This window comes from Lonchura striata, chromosome 2 (assembly GCF_050655825.1).
Source record: "Lonchura striata isolate lonStrDom1 chromosome 2, ASM5065582v1, whole genome shotgun sequence".
NCBI classification, from domain to species: domain Eukaryota; kingdom Metazoa; phylum Chordata; class Aves; order Passeriformes; family Estrildidae; genus Lonchura; species Lonchura striata.
Genome location: NC_140704.1, coordinates 122182785 through 122205005, shown reverse-complemented (window position 1 = coordinate 122205005; position 22221 = coordinate 122182785). Strand labels below are relative to the sequence as shown.

General features: G+C 37.2%; 1 protein-coding gene across 1 annotated transcript in view; it reads left to right on the top strand.

The window, feature by feature from the left end:
• The window catches only part of ARMC1 (armadillo repeat containing 1), a 33796-nt gene extending 16352 nt beyond the window's left edge, over window positions 1-17444 (top strand). The window contains exons 4-7 of the mRNA XM_021555622.3: window positions 10921-11110; window positions 14368-14484; window positions 14567-14641; window positions 15175-17444. Coding sequence (XP_021411297.1) covers window positions 10921-11110; window positions 14368-14484; window positions 14567-14641; window positions 15175-15366 — 574 coding nt within the window. The 3' untranslated portion in view covers window positions 15367-17444. The remainder of the gene's footprint in view (window positions 1-10920; window positions 11111-14367; window positions 14485-14566; window positions 14642-15174) is intronic.
• The last annotated feature ends 4777 nt before the right edge of the window (window positions 17445-22221 follow it).

The following is a 22221-nucleotide window of genomic DNA, read 5'->3' as shown; positions in this document are numbered from 1 at the left end:
GCAATAAATGCTGCAGAGGGAAATGCCTGAGAAGTTACTAATGATGATACAGCCTTCATTAGTAGTTTCTGGATGAAGCTTTAATTTCAGAAGGAAGTGAATTTTATTCTGGAACAATTATGTTAAAGTATGTGATTCTCAGCTGGATGTATTTCTATCCGGGAATATATTTTGATACTTTGTTGTTTTGCAGTACCTGCTACAATATCTTTTGGCAGGATTTCCATTGAATTTTGCAGTAGAAAGTCCTATGTAACTTGAAACAAATTAAAATTGTTAGCACATGCTGTATTTATACAGTACATCATCAAGTTCCCACAACATTTTTTTAAACTTTGTTGTATGCTTCAACCTATTTTGCATGGGGACTGCAGTCCTTTTGACTAGAAATGAAGCTGCTAATACTGGCTTACTTAAAAATATGTCAGTTCCTTGCTAATAAATAAGTAGTTTAAGGAGAACAAGATGTTTCAATAGTTACCTACTTTGAGTCTCTACTGAATTATTATTAACTATATTAGCAAATTAATCAAATACAAAGCTTAGATAGGTCTACATAGATTAAACCTGCGTTCTTTTTTCTCTGGGACAGTTTGCTGCTATAGTTTAATTCTTATTATTCATACAGGCTTTGTTTAGGGAAGCCTGTATCTTAGAGCTTTCAAATCCTTTCTTTTTTTTTTTTTTTTAACTTTTCTCCTGTAAATTTCAGTGAAATAATCAGATTAACCTTTCTTCTGAAAACTAGAATAAACAGTGGAGATTTTAAGATCTAAATTGATTTTTCTGATAATTATAGACTATAATCCACTGCTATTATATTATATACTTAGTGCTGTTAGGATGCTGATAACACAAGAAAGTGGTTGGCTTCCTTCAAGATGTTTCTGAAATGCTTCTGTGCTGAGACTGATTTCAGTACTACCAATACTTCTACATGGTCACATAGCATCATTCCCAGGAAGAACTAGATTTTTAATGCCAACATTTTGTATCTTTCTTTGTAAAGGATCAGAGACAGTTGTTGCCCTTAAGATATTTTTTTAGCCCCAATTCAATTTGTTGAGACCCTATAATAAACATGATTTTTGCCATCCATGAAATTATTGCTGTTCATTAGCAGGCAAGATGTTGGAATTAGCTACTGTGAAATTCAACGTCATGGAGTTTGTCTTTTATGTGGACTCTTGTCTAGCAAATGCTGCTATGAAGCCTTTTGAGTTTAGAATTAACAGGCCCTGTGGGTTTTTTTTTGGGGGGGCGTTTGTTGTTTTTTTTTTTTAGAGTATGTCCATATGGTAGATACCAAGCTGTGGGAGATCAAAAGTTGATTTTCCATTTAATGTATAAATAGCAAGAGTTTAACAAAATTGGATGAATAGCTGGGTTAAGCATATGGCATATGCTCAAATCCATTATCCCATTCTTGAAAGTTCATTCTCTTGAGATCAGAGGACAATAGAATGAATCAGGAAAATGTTCTAAGTATGGCTAATTAATCAATTTGCTAAATGTTTAAATTATATCACAGTTGCTGATTTTACAGCAGCTAGTGGATTGTACTGTGATTTTACTCTTATTTCAACTTATTTAATATTCAGGCTTTTTTGTTTATTTGTTGTCATAGTCTTCAGGACATCCCAGCAATTTCATGGGGTTTCTGTACATCTTCAAGGTCAGTAAGTATATGATGTAAACTGAGCTGGAAGTGGCATTGTGAAATCCAATCCTCGTTCCTAATTTCAGTGGAGTGTGTCTTGTTTAGTACAAAATCAGCCTTAAGACATCAGATTTCCTTGTTTACTACAGACTTTTTAGTTTAGTGTCTCCTGGTCACATTGTCACAGCTCTGACATGAATAGTATGTGGAAAGCTTGCCAAGTGACAGGCATCTTGTAGTTCTGTGGAGCAATCTAGGAAAAATCTGGGTGACCTTGCCTTGTTTCTGTGGTGCAACTGCTTGGAGCACGTGGTTGATACCACTGGAGTGTAGGCACATAACACTACTGTACTCAAGCTGTGTATAGGTTCATTGAGCAGTCCACCTGCTTGGTTTTAGGGTTTGACGATCCATGGTGCTGCTGCTTATTCTGTCACTTAAAGCTTGCCCAGTCCCACAGGTTCTCTTGTTTTTCCTGGTCTACACCTTCAAATTGTTTTTCTGTTGTTAATCCATTACTATGCTTTCTATATTGTTATTGACCAAGACAAGGATCCTGCTGTCTGTATTCTTCAGGATTCAGACTTTTTTTCTTTTCAGAAAGCAGGTGGTAATCATTTTGTCAGCTGCTCTATTATATTATCTGGTCTTTGCTGTGTTTTGAAGCTAGAGGGATGTGAGGTATAGCATGGTAGTAGCACCATACTGGGACTCTGAGAAGGTGTGCGCTGAAGTAACGCTACTCTTCAAATTGTTTTCAAATAACGTGCCTGCTGCCTGGGACAAGTCAGGAGAGCAGTCATGTGCTTATGAGTGAGCCCACTGTATTATGGGATGCATTCAAAAACTTACAGGAAAGAGCAGCATTCTTGGAGATAAGAAAGAATCTTGCCCTGGCACTGGAGCAGAGCAGGCAGAAAAGCAGCTAAATCAGATAACTGTCTTGAAACAGACTGCTTTTTCTCTAATACCATGCTCTTTCTTTAGGCTTGTCATTCATGCTTAAAGTTTTCATCAAAACCATGTCAATCACTGTGTCTCACTTATAAAATCAAAGATTAGTGATTTCCCAATCCCCTCTTACAGAATGTAACAACTCTTTGCAGCATACTGCTCCCTTTAGTTACTGGAAACAACTTCTGTCTTTAAATATAGGAAGAATGTATTACAAAAGAAACTGTCCACCTGGAAATAAATATATCAGTGGTCTTAAAGCATAGTGATCTGAGTATATGTTGACTAGCCATTTATTACTCATTACTAAATGATAAATCTCTAGTGTGTGTACTTTAAATGTTGCACTTGCCCAACAGTGCATATATGCACAGTGCATATATGCTTGAACTTGCCCAACAGTGATAAAACAGAGTGATAGAATTTGTGTCAATATGTGAAATTCTTACTTGTGCTTTTTGTGTCATATGGGCTACTCTATGTATTGCAATGAATGAAGATTGTTATGGAAATAAAATGATGGTTGAAAATATCACTGCTTAGGATCCTAGGGAAAAATATAGGGACTGTGATTGCATGTATGAAGAGGATTGGGGTCAAATTAAAATGTCTGCTTCTATGTGATGATAGGTTTTCTCTTAACTTTTTGGAAAGGTGCTTGCATCATTCTGTAAATGAGGTCTCTCAAACTAGTGTTTTAAAACGAAGAATTACATATTCAGTCCTTTGTTACATTCAGTGATTTAGAATTCTTCCATGACTTTAAGTTAAGTCAGAGAGTTGTTTATACTTTTAATTTATGAATAGGTTATTTAGGATGGCATTTGCCGAGGTCTTGTCAAATATTGGAGCCTTAACTTGGATAATGAAGATATTTTAGAGCTTAAAACTCTTCATGTTTATTAGACTTGAATTGTGTAGTGGATTCTCTTTACAGATCTGCATTTTAAGCTTCTACTTTCCACTACTATGTAAAATCCTCGAGATGTCAATACAGGAAATTTTACCTGAGTTAACTTTAAAATGTCAAGATCTGTTTCCTTAGTTTTGTGTTTAGAGTTTATCTTTGCTTCACCACTGTTAGCTACTATTCTTTTTGCTTTTTCAGAGCTGCTCTTTTCTTTGTGTGGTTTCCCAGGTATTAGTGAGCAGGAGCATAGTGATGAGCCGTACAGTGCACATCCACCTTTTCTGTTTGGTATACGACAGCATTTGTCCATGACTTGTAAGGCTATATGTCGTGCTCCCTTACTTATGGGGCCACACCAACTGAAAATACATACAGTGCAGTCACTCTCTATGTGAAAAGTGTTGTTATGTAAGTGGTGTACTGCAAATGTACCATTCTCCTGTATTGATTTGCTTGCTTGGATCTTAAGAGAGTTCCGAGTCCTGAGTTCTGTCATAGAGGCTGCCTCTGGTTGCCCTTTTCTCACAGAGGTTTCTCAGTTTGGAAAAACGAGCTGTGGATCTTCTCTCTGTGTATGCTGAGAATCGTAAAATATCCTCAGTTGGAGGAGAATTCACAAGGACCATCAAGTTCAGCTCCTGACTCTGCACAGGACAGCCCCACAGGTCAGCCTTGAGATGCAAATGATGCCCAATTCTAAACCTAGAAGCTGAGAATGATCTCTCTGTCTTTGGTTCTGTTACTCATGAGCAACCCTGGGGAAAACAGGCCCATCAGTACCAGGCTGAGATTGATCCATAAATTACAAATTGAATACTCTTGAGCTACATCAGATTCTGATAAGAGAGTAACAGCGTAAACTTCTGAGTGAGCTTATATACACTGACTTTTTGATCTCTGTTGTGAAGTTACTTGAGATTAAAATACTTATTTAGTTTGCCTTTAGTTTGCCTGTGTGATCTCATCTTGGCTTTATACTCTATTTACCAAATACAGTTATCACACTAATTACAAAGAAATTTTACATTTTGAGTGAGAAACCTGGGAGCAGTGTTCTCCTAAAGTCAGTGTCATGTTTGAACCAGTGAACTATTGGATTTTTAAGTTTTGTATTAAATGTTTCTAGATTGTTATTATAAGGTAGTAATCTCAATAGTTTTTCTGTGATTACTGTGTATAATACAATCTTGCTATAAGCTAAGATGGAACAGGTTGCCTAGGGAAGCTGGGGATATACCACTCCTGAATGTGTTCAAGGCCAGGTTGGATGCAGCTCCATGTAACCTGGTCTAATTGAAGGTGTTGCTGCCCACAGCAGGAGGGTTGGAACTAGATGATCTTCAGGGTCCTCTTCCAACCTTAACAATTCAAGGATTATTCTATGAAGGTAAAAACATCAGCATTAGAACTGACAAGTTCTAGTGACTTTGAGAATGATGCCTTCCTTTTTGCATCTAGTCTTGCCTTTAGTTTATGATGTCTAGGGATAAAACAATTTAGGGCTCAGTAGTGAACTCTTGAGTCTAAATATGAGAGCAGGAATTTTCTGAAATCTGTCTTTCTAAATATCAAATGCATTAAAATTATGTAAGCTGTCATGCATAACTCTTTGGAACACAATGTGTAAGGAAAATAGTTGGCAGGAAAGTTAAATAAATTCTTGCTTCACTTACATAAAAGCCTATTTTCTAAAATATTCTTAACCTGAAAGATTAGAAATCCACAAATAGATAAAAATGGATGTGCTCCATGCATATTGCTATTTGAATTTACTTGGTGACTTCTTGATATGTGTTCACAGACTCATAGGGTGATTAAGGCTGGAAAGGACCTCTGCAGGTCATGGGTCCAGCTCCCGTCTACTCAGGCATAGACACCTAGCCACATTGCCCAGAACCAAGTCCAGGCAGCTTTTGAGTATCTCCAAGGATGGAGACTCTACAACCTGGACTGGCTGGACAGCTTCTGCCAGTGCTCAGTCACCTTCACAGTAGAAAAGTGTTTCCTGAGTCCATTGCGTCTGCTCCTGGCTTTGTCCTCTCTGCGCCCCTTTCAGGTATTTATGTACATTGATAAGCTCCCCCTGAGCCTTCTTTGGACTCAACTGTCCCAGATTTCTCTCCCTTCTCTCATCAGTCCTGTAATCATTTTTCTGACCCTTTTCTGGACTTTGCAGTGTGTTCATGCATCTTGTGTACTGGGGAGCCTAGACCTGGTCACAGAACTCCAGGTGAGGCCTCATCACTGCTGATGAAAGGGGCATGATCACCTCCCTTTACCTGCTGGCAGCGCTCCTGCCAATGCAGCCCAGGATAATCAGTAACCTTTGCTGCAAGGGCCCTTTGCTGGCTGATGCTGATCTTTTGTCCAACAGGTTCTTTGCAAGCTGCTTTCCAGCTGCTCACTCTGGAATTGTGCCTGATCTGAGTGGTGCCTGGGGCTGTTCTTCCCCGGATGCAGGTCTTTGCTCTTGCCCTTATTGAACTCAATGAGATGCCCATTTCTCCAGCCTGTAGAGGTCTCTCTGGCACAGTTGTCTGATGTATCTATGTATCTGCACATCTTGTTAAGGGTCCATTGTGCCCTAGATAGTTAACAAAGATACTGGACAAAATAGGACCTGATGTTGTTCCCTGATTTACACTGCTAGATTCTGACCTCCAGCTGGGTTTCATGGCCTCAATTGCCACATTCTGGGCCTGGCCATCTAGCCAGTTTTCAGTCCACATCACAATCTGGTCAGCCAGTCCGTCCTGCATCAGCTTCTCTGTGAGGATTGTGTAAGGCCAGTGTCAATGGACAGTACCCATTTGCTCTCCCTTCCTAGTAAAACCAGTCATTTCATTGTAGAAGGCTCCTGGAGTGCTCAGGCATGACTTTCTCTTTGTGAATCTGGGCTCTTCCTTCCTGGGCACCTTCAGATTTTTTCCATCACCTTCCCAAGGGTTCAGAGATTATCAGAGCCTTGAAATTTCATGAGTGGACAATTAATTTTATCATTTTATTGTGCATAGCAAGCAAACTGAGCAAGTACATCCAAAAGCAGAATTACTACAGAAGTGAAATTTTTGGGATTAAATTACATAAATCTCCTTTTGATAGAGTCTGGGATGTAATTGAGTCTCGGGTAAAGAAAAATCTCCTCTTTTATTTAGAAACCTCCTGTGTCAAGGTTATAAGCTTAGTAGAAACATGGTAATGAAATGCTGTTTTAGTGTGTTTTTTACATATTTGGCTAATGTGTCTTTAGAACAGATGCCACTAAGGAAAAGGAGGTAATAATTCCTGTGCTTGTGCACAGGGTCTGCTCTATTTAGAGCAGGGTTACAGTTGATGTTTCCTCTGATGCAGGAGTTAGTATGCATTTAGAAGTATGTACACACGTTTATTTTTTAAAAATATGCATAAAATACTATAGCTTAAAGAAGGATAAGATTATTTTTTGCAGATTCACGCCCCCGTGTATGTATTTATAAACTTATTTATGTCTTGCCCTTCTCTAAGAAGGGAAAATCATAATATTAGTCTTTCTCAGTCTTTGTCCTTCTTCTAAAGGAAGAAACATCTCTGTTACCTTTGCATCAGATGAAGCTATGGTAGGAAGCTATTATAATTTATGTTGCTGTATGTTTACTTCAGCCACAGCCATAATGCTGTACACTGCTTACACATTCTTTCCTAGCATCCATACTCTGCCCATATCACTCATACCTTTGGAGTTGTAACCACTAGTTTTCATGTCCTTAAGGCTAGTGAAAACTTTAAAAAATGTCTTGCTATGCTATGAAAACCTCTGCAGCACTTGGACCATGTTTAAAAAGTTATTTTTAATAATAGTGTAGAAAATGAGAACTATTTCTTGTATCCTCTTATGACAGATACAGCACGTGTCACTTGGAGTCTGTGTTCATATTTCTTACACAGCCAGCCTTGGGTGAGCATGATGGAAGGACAGGCAGCAATCTAGGATGACAGGAATTCAGGAAGACAGTGAAAACTGAAGGCTGGGGTTTCTGACAGGCATCTTCTGAATCTTGCTGAAGTAATGTAAGACGTTACTGCCTCTGAAAGAGATGGTAACCAACTCTTGCCAACAGTTAACTCTGCTCTAAGTAGATGCTGCCATTTCCCTAGCAGGGTAGCAGAACAGTAGTCATAGAATCACAGAACAACCCAGCTTGGAAGGGACCTCAGAAGATGATCTGGTCCAACCTTTTGTGGGAAAGAGGACCTAGATGAGACTATTTCACGTCCTGTCCAGCTGTATCTTGAAAACCTCCAGTAATTAGGGCCATACCGTGTCCCTTGGTGAGATTGTTCCAATGACTGTTCTCAAACAAGCTCTGGCTGCACAGTGAATTTATAGTAAGCACCTGTGCCTTCAGTGGTGACTAAAGTGCCCTACTGGAGTGGGAGAGGGAGAAAGGGCATGAGTTCCCTTGTGGTGCTCTGATGGTGGCAGGAGGATGGGTCAGAGAACTGTGGGCAGTGTTACCTGAAACTGCTGACATAGAGGTGCTGGGAGGGCTGGTGTCAGTGCCCTCAGAACTCTTCTCCTAAAGTTTTCTCTTTTTAGGCAACAAAACCACAGCCCATGAGTTACAGTAGTTAAAAAAAAATTCCACTGTTCTATGGTTTAATTTTATGTGCAGTTTCATTTATTTATTTTTATTAGCAATATAATATGTAGGGAAACAGACTCACCACTGAACATCACCCTGTTTTTTTAGCCAAGAGGGTTTGTTATACTTGCTTCCAAATAGGATTTTTTTTTTTTTCTTAAAGATCATAGAATCATGGAATAGTTTGGGTTGGAAGGGATGCTTAAAGGTCCTCTAGTCCAAACCCCCTGCAATGATCAAGGATATCTGCAACTGAATTGTCTGATTTGATGTTGAATGGTTCCAGAGATAGGGCATCTACTGTTTCTATGGGCAATCTGTGCTAGTGTTTCACTATGTTCATCATAAAAAATTTCCTTTTATCTAATCTGATATTAAGATGTAAATGTTTCTATTATTTTTACAGCTGTTGCATAAATTGATTTAATGAAACAATAATAGGTTGCTGAAAACCTGCATTCATTCATTTTACCAGTACATTTAAAATTGTAGAAGGTTTTATCAGGGATTTTGGACATCTTTGCTTAACCAAGTTGCAGAAAGTGTATTATTTTTTTACTGCAGTGTAAAACTGGTGCACACCTTTGCTTGGGATTGTTTTGCAGTCTGATACTTATAAGTAGCAGCCATTGTCCTTGCCCCTGTAGTGTAGTGTCTGAGTTTCTTGCTGCTTTTTATTACACAGTCATTTGCTTCTTCCTGATTCTCTGAAGATTAAAGTCTTGCGTTTGGGTTTTTTTAAAAGGTAGTAGGGGTAAGTTAGTGGTAGACATGGTAATCCTGTTTGGAAAAATACAAGAAATTATCTGAGTATCTTTTTTGAGTGTGTGCATGTGTATGTGTGTATACACATAAAATTTATCAGTATAGACTTGTTTTAGGAAGATCTTGGAATAACTGTGTCAAATAAGACCTAATTTACTTTTGTGTTTTAAAGTCAACAGGTTGTTTCAGTTGTGCAGTTAATAGCAGAACATTAGTTTTCAAGGACTGTGCCAACTATAATTTTGGGAGAATAAAACATATATGAAAATCACCGTTGATATTTTGCTTCAGGCACTTGAATATTTTATATTTGCTGACATAAAGGCAGCTTTTAAGTTCACTTTCTTTTGCTTAGGTTAGTATGTATATGTGTATATATATATATACACATATATGAAGGCACATTTAAGAATGCTTTCTCATTTGTCTTTCTTAATTTTTTTTTTAATTCTGTGATGCAATAGTACAATTATTTTGAAGTAAAACCCCTGATCAACTCCATAGTAGGTGCTGTAGGTGGAATAGTGACATTTTCAATTGTTTGCTTAGCGAGCTGTATTTAAACTTACCAAAAAATAAAACTTGTCCATTGTAAATCACTCGATATGGACAGGATTGGTGTTGAAAGAAATTGGCAAAACTAATAGGTGGGTTAATGCCTTAATCTCTCGATTACTGTCACTTTAGCAAAAGCTGATCTAAAAAAAATCAGCTTTATTATTTAAAAGCTGATTTATTACTAACTCAAGACATGCAGTTGCATGACTTTATCATCAGTTCTGTTACTTTGCCTAAGAAATTATAGAAGGATGACGTTGAAATATCTGTGAGTTCTCAGCACTTGTTTCTGTGCATTAACATAAGTGATTTCTCAATATAGGAAAGCAGAACATAAGCATGTATTTAAAACTGAACATATGTTGGAATGCTTTCCCTTTCTAGGTCTTGGTTATTTGCTTATTACCACTTTTTTTCTTTCTTATTTTTTTCCTTTGAATGTTATCTCCTGAATTATCACAAGAACTGACATTTTCCTTTCCAAATGGGTGCTGTTCAAAACAAGGTGCAGAGAAGTAAAAAAAAAGGCTAGCTGAGACCCCCTCCTATTATGCTTGCTTTAGTATTCTCCCTTGTCCATATGGTAGGATGGAAAATGTGTTTAATGTCTGGTAATTAAGGAAGTCAAATGGAAAAAAAAAAACAAAACTAAAGGTACTTGTTACTTACTTAGGGTTTGCTAAACAAAGCAGCAAAGCTGTCATTCATCACTTTAAAATTAATTGCAAGTTGATGCAGTAATAATTTTGTTTCTACACAAAGCTTTAAGTCACTGGCATAATTAAAACAGGGCTGAATTTGGACAACAGATTTATATTAGCACCTTATTAAAATTAGTTTTAATTAAATCTTAACAATTCAATATATGTTGAGTCAATTATCTATTTTTTTCCTATCTAAGAGATGCTATCATATAATTCATACCATAAATGTTAGTCTAATCAGGACTAACCTTTGGATTCTTCAGTATAATTTGTGTTTCTGCTGTGCTGCTGATGCCTGGTAACTTTGGAGAAGAAAACTTTGGGAAAGATGCCCATTCTACAGAGCAATTATTTTTATTATGTAGCAAGAAAAGTGGGAAACAGAACATGTCACAAGGCAATTGGAGAAGTTCTGTGACAAAAAAATAAAGCTCAGCACAAAGTAACTGGAGAACTGACCATGTACTACCATGTTTGGCTTGCAGTTGTCAAACTGATGTAAATTGTATTCATGTTGTTTGAGAACAGACCTGCTTATGAGCATAAAATCAACAAATTGACACAAAAATTTGAATCAGGAAAAGAAAATAGTTTTACCCAATTTCTGCACTCCCTGTTTAACATTTTTGCCACATCTTGACTGTACCACATGGAATATTCCAGTTGCAAGGATGTAATCAATAGCTTTTTGCAGTTTTAATGTGAAAACAAATACTTGGAAAATCTTGGTCCCTTTTTTTCTTTCAGGACCACTACACCAGGAGAGACTAAACTTCTGGCTTCTGAAGTCTATGATATCCTTCAGTCTTCCAATATGTCAGACATGGACAATGTGAATGAGATGAATTATCGTCGGCGGAAAGCACAGTTTTTCCTCGGCAGCACAAATAAGCGTGCCAAGACAGTGGTTTTGCATATAGATGGCCTTGATGATTCGGTAAGGAAACCTTCAGAGTTCGTGTAAATAAGGCATGCTGTACTGAGATTTATTTTAACCCCAAAAACCCATTTAAGGTCCTTGTGTGACATCATCAATTGTCAGCAATTTCTGTGAATTGTATTTTGAAGCATGAGATATATATAAAATATTGCATAAATAGAGCTTACTCAGAACATCTAAAGAAGATACTTTAAGGCAGTTTTCTTGATGGTTTTTCAAGAAAGAATAGAGTGAACAAGGTGCCTTCAGCATTTTTCACTTAAGGATCTCCTGTGCTTGTATAAGTGTGCTTATCTAAAAAAAGTTCCCTTGTAGTTATGAGAGATTTCAGACACTGGGAGTTTTTTTATTATTCTTAATTTAGAAATGCTGTATTTTCTTTGTGCTGGTTTTTCTGCATCTTTTCATTGTCTGTGAGATCCTTTCTACTGTAGTGACCAGAATGGCATTTGAATTAATGAGGTCTCACTGAGTCTTTATGTAATGTCAGAATAACTTCTACAGATTTATCTACCATACCCCTGTAGATAACACCCCAGGGCCATGTTTGCCTTTTTACGGCTGCCAAACAGCATGTAGGCTGTTTAAGCATGTTATCCACAAGTGCCCTCCGGACTCTGTATCTTTCAGTTTTGTACCCATTTTAAATGATCAAACCTGATCCTTTGCTTTGTTGCTTTACATTCTGCCAAGTAAGCATATCCACGGGCCCAGTTTATCAACAGCATACCCACTGTTCTGTTTTCATAAGGCCATAGTTAATTCCTTTAGAAATAACATGCTGCTTTAGCTCACTTTATACAAATATTTTTTACACTTTTGGCCTTCCAGCACTTGCTCTATCTAGAAAGGCAGCGTTCTGTCAACACCATTGGCTTCTCTACTCTGTGAAATTTTTTAAATTCAGTCCCGTAGGTTGTTATTTTTAAGCTTGTAGTTGATTTGTTTGTTCACAGGTATCTCCAAGCAAGAAATTTCATCCACTTCTACTTCGTGAGTTTAGATATTTTGCCTGTAGTCCAATTCTATCTTAAAAGCATGTCTTTTTCTTCAACAAATGGAACTTAGCAATATTTGTGGAGTTTTCTCTCTGCAATGCTGAGGTAAAGGTATTGTGAAAAAGCATAGAGTGTTTAGATACTCATCTTTAGAGAGCAAATCTGCAGGTAGATCACACCAGCATGTTTTCCTAGCTTGTTGTTAAAGGAAAATCTGTCTGTGCAGAGGCTGAAATAGCTGGTTTATGTAGCTCTGTATTTCATGACATATGAAAGAAATGTTAAGAGGTGCTCACCAGAAGTTAAAAGTCCCCTTAATGCTGTTTTAAGTGTTATGATAAGTTGCAGCTGGGAGGGTGGTAAAGCTTGTGAGCAACAAAAGCCATTTAGTTTCATTCAATAGTTCATTCCTATAATTCTCTGCTATTAAGTATCGGTGAATATTAAGTTGCATGTATGAGTTTGAAAAAGCATAGTGAGTAAATGCAGCTTTAGACACTGTGTTCTCAGTCATTTACATTTGTAAATGGAAGGTGCTGTTAGGAAGGGTTGCAGGTCCTACAAATGCTTGTGGATTTTGAAACCTCAAATAGTAGATAATTGATTGTTTCAGGAAGAGAGGGGAAAGGTTGTTAATGTGTTGTTTTAACTTTAAGATCTAATAATCAAATTTGGTGATAAAGTTAAAAAAAGGCAATTAGTCAGGAGTTTGTGGCATGTCTCTCAGTTTTCTAGTCTGTACATTATAGTAGCATTTGTGAGTGGCATCGTAATCAAGGTTTGATGTGTAAGGAAATAACTTAAATTTTACCTGTGCCCATGCTTTAGGAGTACCATGCAGAAGTATGTTTAGTTCTGTATTGCTGGGGTTTGTGGCTACCTGCCAGTCAAATGCCTTTTGCAAAGTATGTCTGTGCAGCAAAGCTGGTGGCTGCCTAGCTACCAGCTTTTTAAGGAGTTTGTGTGGACCTTAAGTTTTGTCTTTTAAGAAATGATTCACCAGTTATCTGATCACTGAAAGCCTCCGTTTGAATTAAACTGAGGTGCCTATGATTCACTTGGGATCTTAAGAGCAAGAACCTGAATTCTGTCACAGAGTTGCTACACACCATGAATTTATTTTCTTAGGCTAAGAAGCTATGAAGTGTTGCTTCCTGTGTCCAGATATGAGTTTTAGCATTCACTTGTGCAAGGCCACCTATCATCTTTGCATCAAATATTTCCTTTCTATAGTAAATGTAGCCTATCTGACAAAGTTATTTTTTGGAAAATGCAAAAATGTTAGCGATTTCAATACATAAACTTATACAAATGAGTTGTTCCAATATATATGCTAAACTGCTAAAAAAAACCCCACAAAAAACAAACTGCTTCAGTTCATTCTTCCAGAGATTAAAATAATTTAATTTGCTTGTTGTGCATACAGTGAATACTGACTAGTGATTATTTGGTAACTGATGCAAATAAACTTTGAAATAACAAATTATTTCAAACCTTGCTGGGAAAAAAAGTTAAATATATAATTATACTAAACCTGTGTAAAGGATGTCAGTTTATTTATGATACAGTCCATATTTTTTTATCCCCTTATATGCTGGCAGTCTCCCCAAGTATACTTTAATTCTTTTTGTTGCAACCATCTTGTGCAAATATTAAAAGGGAAAAAGTTGAACATTTTAAGGTAATGTAGCAGATGCAACTAGTAGGGGTCAATGTAATGTTACAGCACAGTAGGGGATGTCCACTTGCTTTTAGCATAACACTCTGTGGGTTATCAACCAAGTATTTTTCCTTTAAAATAAGAATTAGGCATGTGTTGTGCCATGATGTCTGTGAGCTGCCACAGATGAAGCAGCCAAAAGATACAACAGCTGCTTTGATGCATTCAGTCAGTATGGAGCCAAGGTGTCTGATAAATAGCAACTTAAACACTAACTACTCATCAATGAGCACTTCAGTCAATCAGAACTTAACCAGAGGGGACTGTTTAGCTGATCACACAGAGAAAAACATTCTTTGCTTTTCAGCACTTTTCTCTAATTATTTACAGTTGATTCCATCCTTCTTTGACTTCTAAAGTGTAAGCAAATTTTTCTTTTGTGACAAGAGAGTCTAATATTTGTGTGCTAAAATGTACGTCTTAGTTTTTCTGTTACTGAACCCCACTTTTGTAACCATGTGCTTTAAGACATACAGGAACACCTTAACAATTAATTGCAAGCATTTTTTAGTTGTGGGGTTTCCTTTGTTTTTCAGTCTCGAAGGAATCTTTGTGAAGAAGCCTTGTTGAAAATTAAAGGTGTTATTAGTTTTACCTTTCAAATGGCTGTTCAAAGATGTGTGGTCCGAATTCGTTCAGATCTAAAAGCAGAGGTAAGTGCTTTGTAACCCTCCACATCCTCACATTATTGCATTCTGTTGCACTGAGCTCTTGCTTTTTTTTGTGTGTTTGTAGGCACTGGCAACCGCAATAGCATCAACCAAAGTTATGAAGGCACAGCAAGTTGTGAAAAGTGAAAGTGGTGAGGAGGTAGGATGTCTATCTTTCTAAATACAGCTTAGCTGTATATTTAATATCAGCACCTCCGTGCCTATAACATCTGGTAGTAGTAGGCAAAATTCTTTAACTGTGAGTGTTATACGTCCAGTACAAGGGGAGTCAAGTATATACTGTGTCAGGATATGAATCCATAGAACAGTTACACAGAAATTATTGTTCAGAAGAAGGACAAAAGTATTGTAATTGATTATCTCCACAATGATACGAAAAGGGTTGCAGTGAATGTGGTGATTTTTCTTGGTTGGAGTTGCTGATGTGCTTTTGCTTCACGCTACACTAGAAGGTAGTCTGTATTCACTTGATACTTTTACTTGTCTATTATGCTGAAGCATTTCTTGTGTATCTTCTAAGCATAGGAGGTTCCATTTATGTTCTTGAGCTATAGGGCAATGAGGAGGAGTCTCACAAAGTGCCGTCATCCTGAAGATGTATATATTATAACTTTGATTTATTCTTTTAAGTTACAAGATTTGACATAATTTTAATCTGTTATGTTTTACCAGATGCTAGTTCCGTTCCAAGATACTCCAGTGGAAGTAGAGCAGAACACGGATCTACCTGAGTATTTGCCTGAAGATGAGAGCCCTACTAAGGAGCAGGACAAAGCAGTGTCTCGTGTTGGGTCACACCCAGAAGGTGCAGCCAGTTGGCTCAGCACAGCAGCAAACTTTCTATCAAGATCTTTCTACTGGTGACTTGTATTTGGTGTTGAAAGACTGTGTGAATGAACCAACAAGGGGGCCAGTTTTCCATTGGTGTGGTGAACTGCCAAGTGCAATTTGCAATAAATCATCACAAAAATTTTAGATTAAGCAAATGTATGCTGCATTTTACATTTTATTGGATGTTTAGCCTGAATAGGGCAGGGGTCAAAGGACAGAGGCCTCCAATCAAATTGTTCATTTATTAGTTTTTCATGTAGATTTTATTGCTTCACTTTTTAAAAATGGGTCCACTCTTATATACCAAATGTTTATGCTATACCTATAGAGCTTTAAGTTGACTTCACATGAAACAAATGGTAGAGAGAATCCATTCAACTCGTCTCAGGACCTCTGTGAAAGAAAATCCTTAATAGCTCCAGTTGTACATTGAATGAAACGCCCTTTTCATTTCTACATCCCTTGAGACTAACATTGTTTTGTTCAATTGTCTAGATTTTGACTCCAGAGAAAAATACAGTCTGCCTCTTTTTTTGGCCTTTGTTTTTGCCAGCTGTGTTCACAGCACGAACATGAGGATCCCCTTTTGCTGTTAGACTAGAATCACTACAGACTTGAAATGTGTAACCCTTTTATGTATATTGATTTTTTTTGCAGCCTACCCTTAACTATTGGAGTACTTAAGAAAAAAGGGACTGAAAAAACACAAATATGTATACATACATTGTACAGTAAATAAAGTAGAACATATTTGTAATGATGGGTGTGACTGACTGATATATATATATATACATACATATATATAACTAATAAATACCACTGACTGCTGTTTAGGCTAACTGGGAAGACTAGCAGAAAAAGGTGTGGTGTAATGTAGTGATGACCTATTGCAGCTCTGCCTGCAGAGAATAGAGGAATGTAGACTATATTTGATTAAGAAATGGTGTTTACTGTTAGGAAATATTTAATGGTAACTAAAACTTTAAACTTGAAGTATAAAGCAGGACAGAATGCCTCTTTTGCCACAGTGCCACACTCGTTAATTTTGACTCTTTTCTTTTGTTTGTTTCCCCCTGCCAATCCCGATATGCAATTACTATTTCCTCCTAATGTCTTTCATGAGACTCCCATGAAAGTACATCAGCTTGGCTTAAAAACATATGCAGACAATTGGCTTTGCCCTGTAACTTACAGACAGTATAGGTCTAATGATGTCTTAGTAATTTCTGTGAGCAGAAGTGATAATAAAAGCAAAACTTCTGTAGGTAGATAATAATATATATCTGAGCTGTTAGTAAACACTGTGCGTGAGAGGATTCAATACACGGTGCTTGAAAGTTGCAGTGCCCCTGCTTTGTTGCACCAGAGAAATACAGCTGAGAACTTTGAAACATGTTATAAACATTGTTATACAGTGCTTTTTTGTGGTAATGTATTTGCTATAATATGAATCATATTTACCACTTGGAGTTTCAGAAAAGAAATTTAATGCATAAAAGTTATTCTCCTGTGCCTGTGCACAAGGAATAAATTAAAAAACCACACAGGCTGTCATAGTACTACAGAAAGGCTGAGGATATGATAATGTAAAATAATAATAATAACAATAATGCAGATCAGAGTTCACCCATACAGGTTGTCATTCTAAGGAAAGAAAAAAAACCCAAAATCTTGTGGGCAGACTAGATGTCTCATGTTTTTTAATATATCTAGTTTATTTTTGATTCAGGTTTACACGCACAGATTGAAAATACAGGCTTTTCAGGGCATGTATTGCTTTAAATATGTAATGCTCTTCATATTGCTGTCTAGAATGTTACAGTACCAAATGTGTTTGAAAAGTCCTCTGTTCTATAGCCATGAATGCAGTTTTGTTTTTCTGCATTAACATCTGTTTGCATTTGCATTACTGCACATCTATTTACTAAAAGTCTACACCCTTTGAATATTAATGGTTTGATACCAGTAGGTATTACAGTTCGTGTATGCATTCGGTCTGTAGATGTGCTTTTATGACAGTATTGCAGCTCTTGTAGAACAGTTTAAGGCATCTGTAAAAGTTTTTGAAATACATTGTAAAATAATAAAGGATAATATAACTAAACAAAGCATGACTGGTGCCTTCTTAAATGTCTGAAGAAAATCTGGTGCCTTCTTAAATGTTCTGCCATTCTTTTAAGCTGCTTGTGGTTTTAGAAGTGTATTCATATTTAATTTGACAGTGAGGAATGCAGATGTCCAGTTTTATTGACTCCTTTGTCACAGCAGGCCTTTGGTATGTGTGTAGATCATGCTTACATTTCAAGCAAAGTTTTTTGTAAAAAGTAGGTAAGCAGATGATTCTTGAGGATATCTCAAATTGATTCTTGGGGGGCTTTTTTTTAAGTAACTGATGCTATGTAGGTCATATTTCATTAGGGAAGTTAAGAAAAATCAACACTTCTGGAAAAATTTCTTTGATAAAACTGGGGAGGGGGAAAGTCATAACACAGACTCATTAATTTTATGCTTGTACTTTTTCAGAGGTCAGATGAAGAATAAGAAAACCCTTTTGCTCTGACCTAAGGATATGACAAAAAAAATCGCTACAAAATTAGAGACTTCTAAAAAGAAGCTGAACTGGGAGATGTGGCATTGGTATTGCATTGCCAAGTTGCAAAGTACTTAGTTGCCAAGGAAATCACTGCTTACATCATGGTGGAAGTTCCTGAATTGTCCTAGGGTTATCGCTGTGTACAGCATAATGGAATAATCACTACCATGTTTCCTCATAATAAGAGTAAATGCTGATGGGAGAGGTAGAGGCAAAATTGAGGCTCATAGCTGTGCCTCTGTGTACAGCTGTCAAAGCACTGTAAGCATTTTGCAGTACAGTGAAATAAATTATACTCTGGCTTTCCCACTCCGAATCACCTATGGCTGATTCTGTGCAAAAATAGCTGATGTGGCTGAGTTTTGCTACAGGCTGTGTAAGCTGGTGAGGGGGGTACTGTGGGGTAATTTGGAAGAAAACATTTACTACCTAGGCAGATGCAAACTGGCAGGTGTGAAGTACTCCTAAAACTGCCTGCAACGTACAATAAAATGTGGGTGCGCCTTTTTGCCTCTGCCAACGTTCTAGCTGTCAACTAGCAGAGTTTAAAAACACACCTAATAAAAATTAGCAGCACCACTCCTTCCCATATTCCTTTGGCAGAAGACTGGATCATACGGTCTTTCCTGTTTCTTTGTCTGTGCCTAATTATTTAGAGTTCCTAAAATGTTAACAACCTCTGTCTGGTAAAATTAAGGGTTGAAAACAGATAGAGATGAGAATAATGTTTAAACCCATCTCTGATGCTGATTGTGATTCTTCAAGAAAAGTTGAAAGCTCATGATTTGGCAAAAGAGTGAGTGGAGGGGTCACTGGAGAGTTCTTCAGTGAGGTACAGCATCTAATTAACCCCAGGGGTGACAGCCTGTTGAGATTCCTGCTCTAAAGCTTAGTATAAAGCTATTAGAAAGCTGTTATTTGTAGTTTACAGAGGGCAGGCAGTGGTCTTTGTTTAGCCTGTATCGAAGATTTTGAATAGGGTAGAAAAAAGCTGATTTAAATTTGCAGTACTTTGCACGTATATAGATAGCACATAGAGAGCAAGTCTACCTCTGTGAGCTGACGCATGTGCCACAACAGAATTAAATTATTTTAAAGTTTCTTCAAGTTACTGCTCATTTATGTGCATGCTGCACTATGCAAGTGATGGCAAGAGTTAGAATTTCCTCTGTGGAATAAATTAAGATCCCTTAAAGCAGTTAAAAGTCTCAAGATACAAACACATCTCAGAGGAGATGCACACTGTTAACAAATTTTTGTGCCAGTTGTCATGGTAGAAGTTGTTTATTATGTTAGGATCTGAAGGCTGCTATCTGGATCAAGTTCCCAGCAGCTCTCTCTCTTCATGGCTACCAAGATACAGAATTTGGTAGCTATATAATTTCTGCAGTGTTTAATACTTGCCCAGTGGCTACAGTTGAGGTTGATCAGCCACGCTGCTTGTGCTACTCTGTTGTTTCTAAGGAGCTGAATAAAATCACAAGCAAAACCAAACTTCTTATGTCAAAAGCACTTTTGTGCCAGCAGTGCACGGCACTATGGCTGACTGGCATAACAAAGGTCTTCTAAGTAGCAGTTATAGAAATCTGAATGCCACAAACCCACCATATGACAGGAATGTTATTTTAATTTCCTATCAGAGCACCGAGTTAAGTTTAAATACAGAAAATAAGGGGGTTGTGTGGGTTCTGTTTGAGGAAAATTTGCTGCTTTAAACCTCTTCTCTTTGAGGTCCTTCAGGCTCAAGACATACTCACCCACCGGTGCAGGGAATTGCTGTGTCAGCTTCTCTGTGGGAGCTGCCCCTCTGGATGTTTGCTGATGAAAGGAGGGTGAGGTCCCTTGTGAGCCCATGGTGAGCTAGCAGGGAGCAGCTGGCACACTGTTCACACCTAAGCACACAGACACGTGTACATACATAACACAGTCTTTAAAATAAAGGGTTTTTCTACTGACCTCATTTTACAGACTGCACAACAGAATCTGTTTACCCAAATTGCTCAGGAATCCTGGGAAGTGCAAAATTTTGTGAGCTGTCTCTGGTTCTTAGTTCATGCTTCACTTCATAAATAAACTGAAACACTTTCCATTTTAAGGGAGACCTTTGCACTGTCAACTTCTCTGGGCTGGAGTGGGAAAGTCGAACCTATCACAAGCAACTTTCATTATTGAGTTATATGTTTGCTGCATCAGGCATGGTCAAAAGCCAATTTTCATCTCAAAATAGTCCTTACTGATTCGTTGAAGTTCTAGGTAGCAAAGAACTGGTAACAAATACCCTTTAAAATTGTTAAAAAAAACCCCAAGCTCTTTGCATATCTTTGCATATGTTGTATTTCAAAAGCTTTGCACAACATGATCTATTTCAGCAGAGTGAAACAACATCTTGACCATGGTATTTGGGTATTTGTGCTCTTTCAGACAATTAATGTTATTAGTTGGTTTTAATCTTAACATTTCTCTAAGGAGGTGTCTTCTTTCTAGACTCCCCATATATACAATATTATATATCTTATATAAAAGTGGTGTTAATTTTTAAATACTTGTCAAGAACATGTTTTGGTTAAACTCCCTTCCTGCCCCTGTGTGTCGCACAGGTAGAAAGTGACAGCACACCAAAGTGTCCCTTTTGTGGTGTGACCTTTTGGCTGTGCTTCTTTCACTGGGCAGGTATCCATGGTATATTATTTTGTATTTAACTAGGCAGATGATCCAGCACAGGCAGTCCTGGTTTTGGGAAGGCTGGGAGGGAGTGGAAGGAAGCTGGAAGGCAATTCACAGGCCAAGAGACTTTGCATCTGCCAATGGCTGCTCCTCCTGGCCTGAGGAACAGCATTAATTTAGCTTTACATGAGACTGTCTAAAGGTGAGGATTTAATTTGTATTATGGCAAGACTAATTTTTTTTTTCTGAATAAAAACTTAAGCTGCAATAATGGATTTTTGATTGTAAATCCTTGTATTATTCATATGGAAGTCCCACATTCAATATTGATAATGCCATTCAGGTTCATAATCTCGGTATAAAACTAGAAGCTTATATGTGGTCCTTGGATTTCATGGCTTTACTTCCTTTGCTACAACAAATATGTGCTGTAATGTTTTAGCAAATAACCATTATTGTTTATACACTGTAATTCAGTGGGATGTAGTAAATGGCATATTTTAAGGAGTCTATTTCTTTGCATATAAAATACCTGTAAAGCTCACTGAAGGTGAAGAGTGGCTACTACTTAGCTCTCAATTCTTGGCTACATTACTGAAACAATGAAGATATATCACCCACTATAATAGGGAAATAGCAGCCATTTAACATAGGTGAGCATTAACTCTGTCATTTAGGCTGCTGAAGCAATCTTATTGTTATAGTCAATGTAGCTGCTTTTGTTTCTCCATATGTGTAGATGTTCTGGTGTATAAAATGCATTGGTGTTTGTAACAGTAAATTACGTGTGCTGGAAGGATACTCCTGCTCTTTAAATGAAGTTATATCCAAACCTTTCAATAGGGTAAGCAAATATAAAATGTATAATGACTTTTTTTAAACCTTTTTCACTGTTACGGCTTCAACAATAAAAATTCTCTGCCATTCTGCAAAATTTTGGTCTAAGAAAAAAAAAATTGCATTTTTAAAATAAGCCTTCACTGTGAAAGCTTCTTGATACATAATTTCACAGTTATTATTATTAAATAGGTGTGTGTTACCCCTTTCAAAGCTAGGAACCTGTAAATAAAAGCTGGCAATGGCTAGTTCTTCTCCTGGGATGTCTTGTAAGTCATGCCCTCTCTGATATTACGTTTTTAGTTCATAATTGTGTGACTGACTAAAGAAGTCAAGAATGTCATATTGTGCTGTTTTCCTTTTTCTTCAGCCTTCCACACCCATCACCCCAGTATAATGAACCTGATTAAAGCTAAATAGTCAGTTGCAATTAAATTAATCAAGGGTATATGATTTTATTATGAAATTATGAAAAGGAAATGGTAGTTTTTAGGGTAAAGCACCAAAAATAACTCTGGAAATTTAAAAAAAATGTAATGTGTCTAAATTTTAAAAAATGATTTTTTGAGACACGTCATAATATAAATAGGGAAGCATGATGCAGACCTGTCTGTAGTATGGCTGGATATCTAGTTAACTACAGTGAGACCTACACCTGACAATTATTTGTGAAGACCCTGAATGTGTAAGAGTTTCCTGCATCATTTAAATTAATTAAGTAGGAGGAAGAAAAGGAAAAAACCTAATGCCACAAAATGAAGCAAAAGCTTGAATGTGGCCCAGCCCTTCCTGGT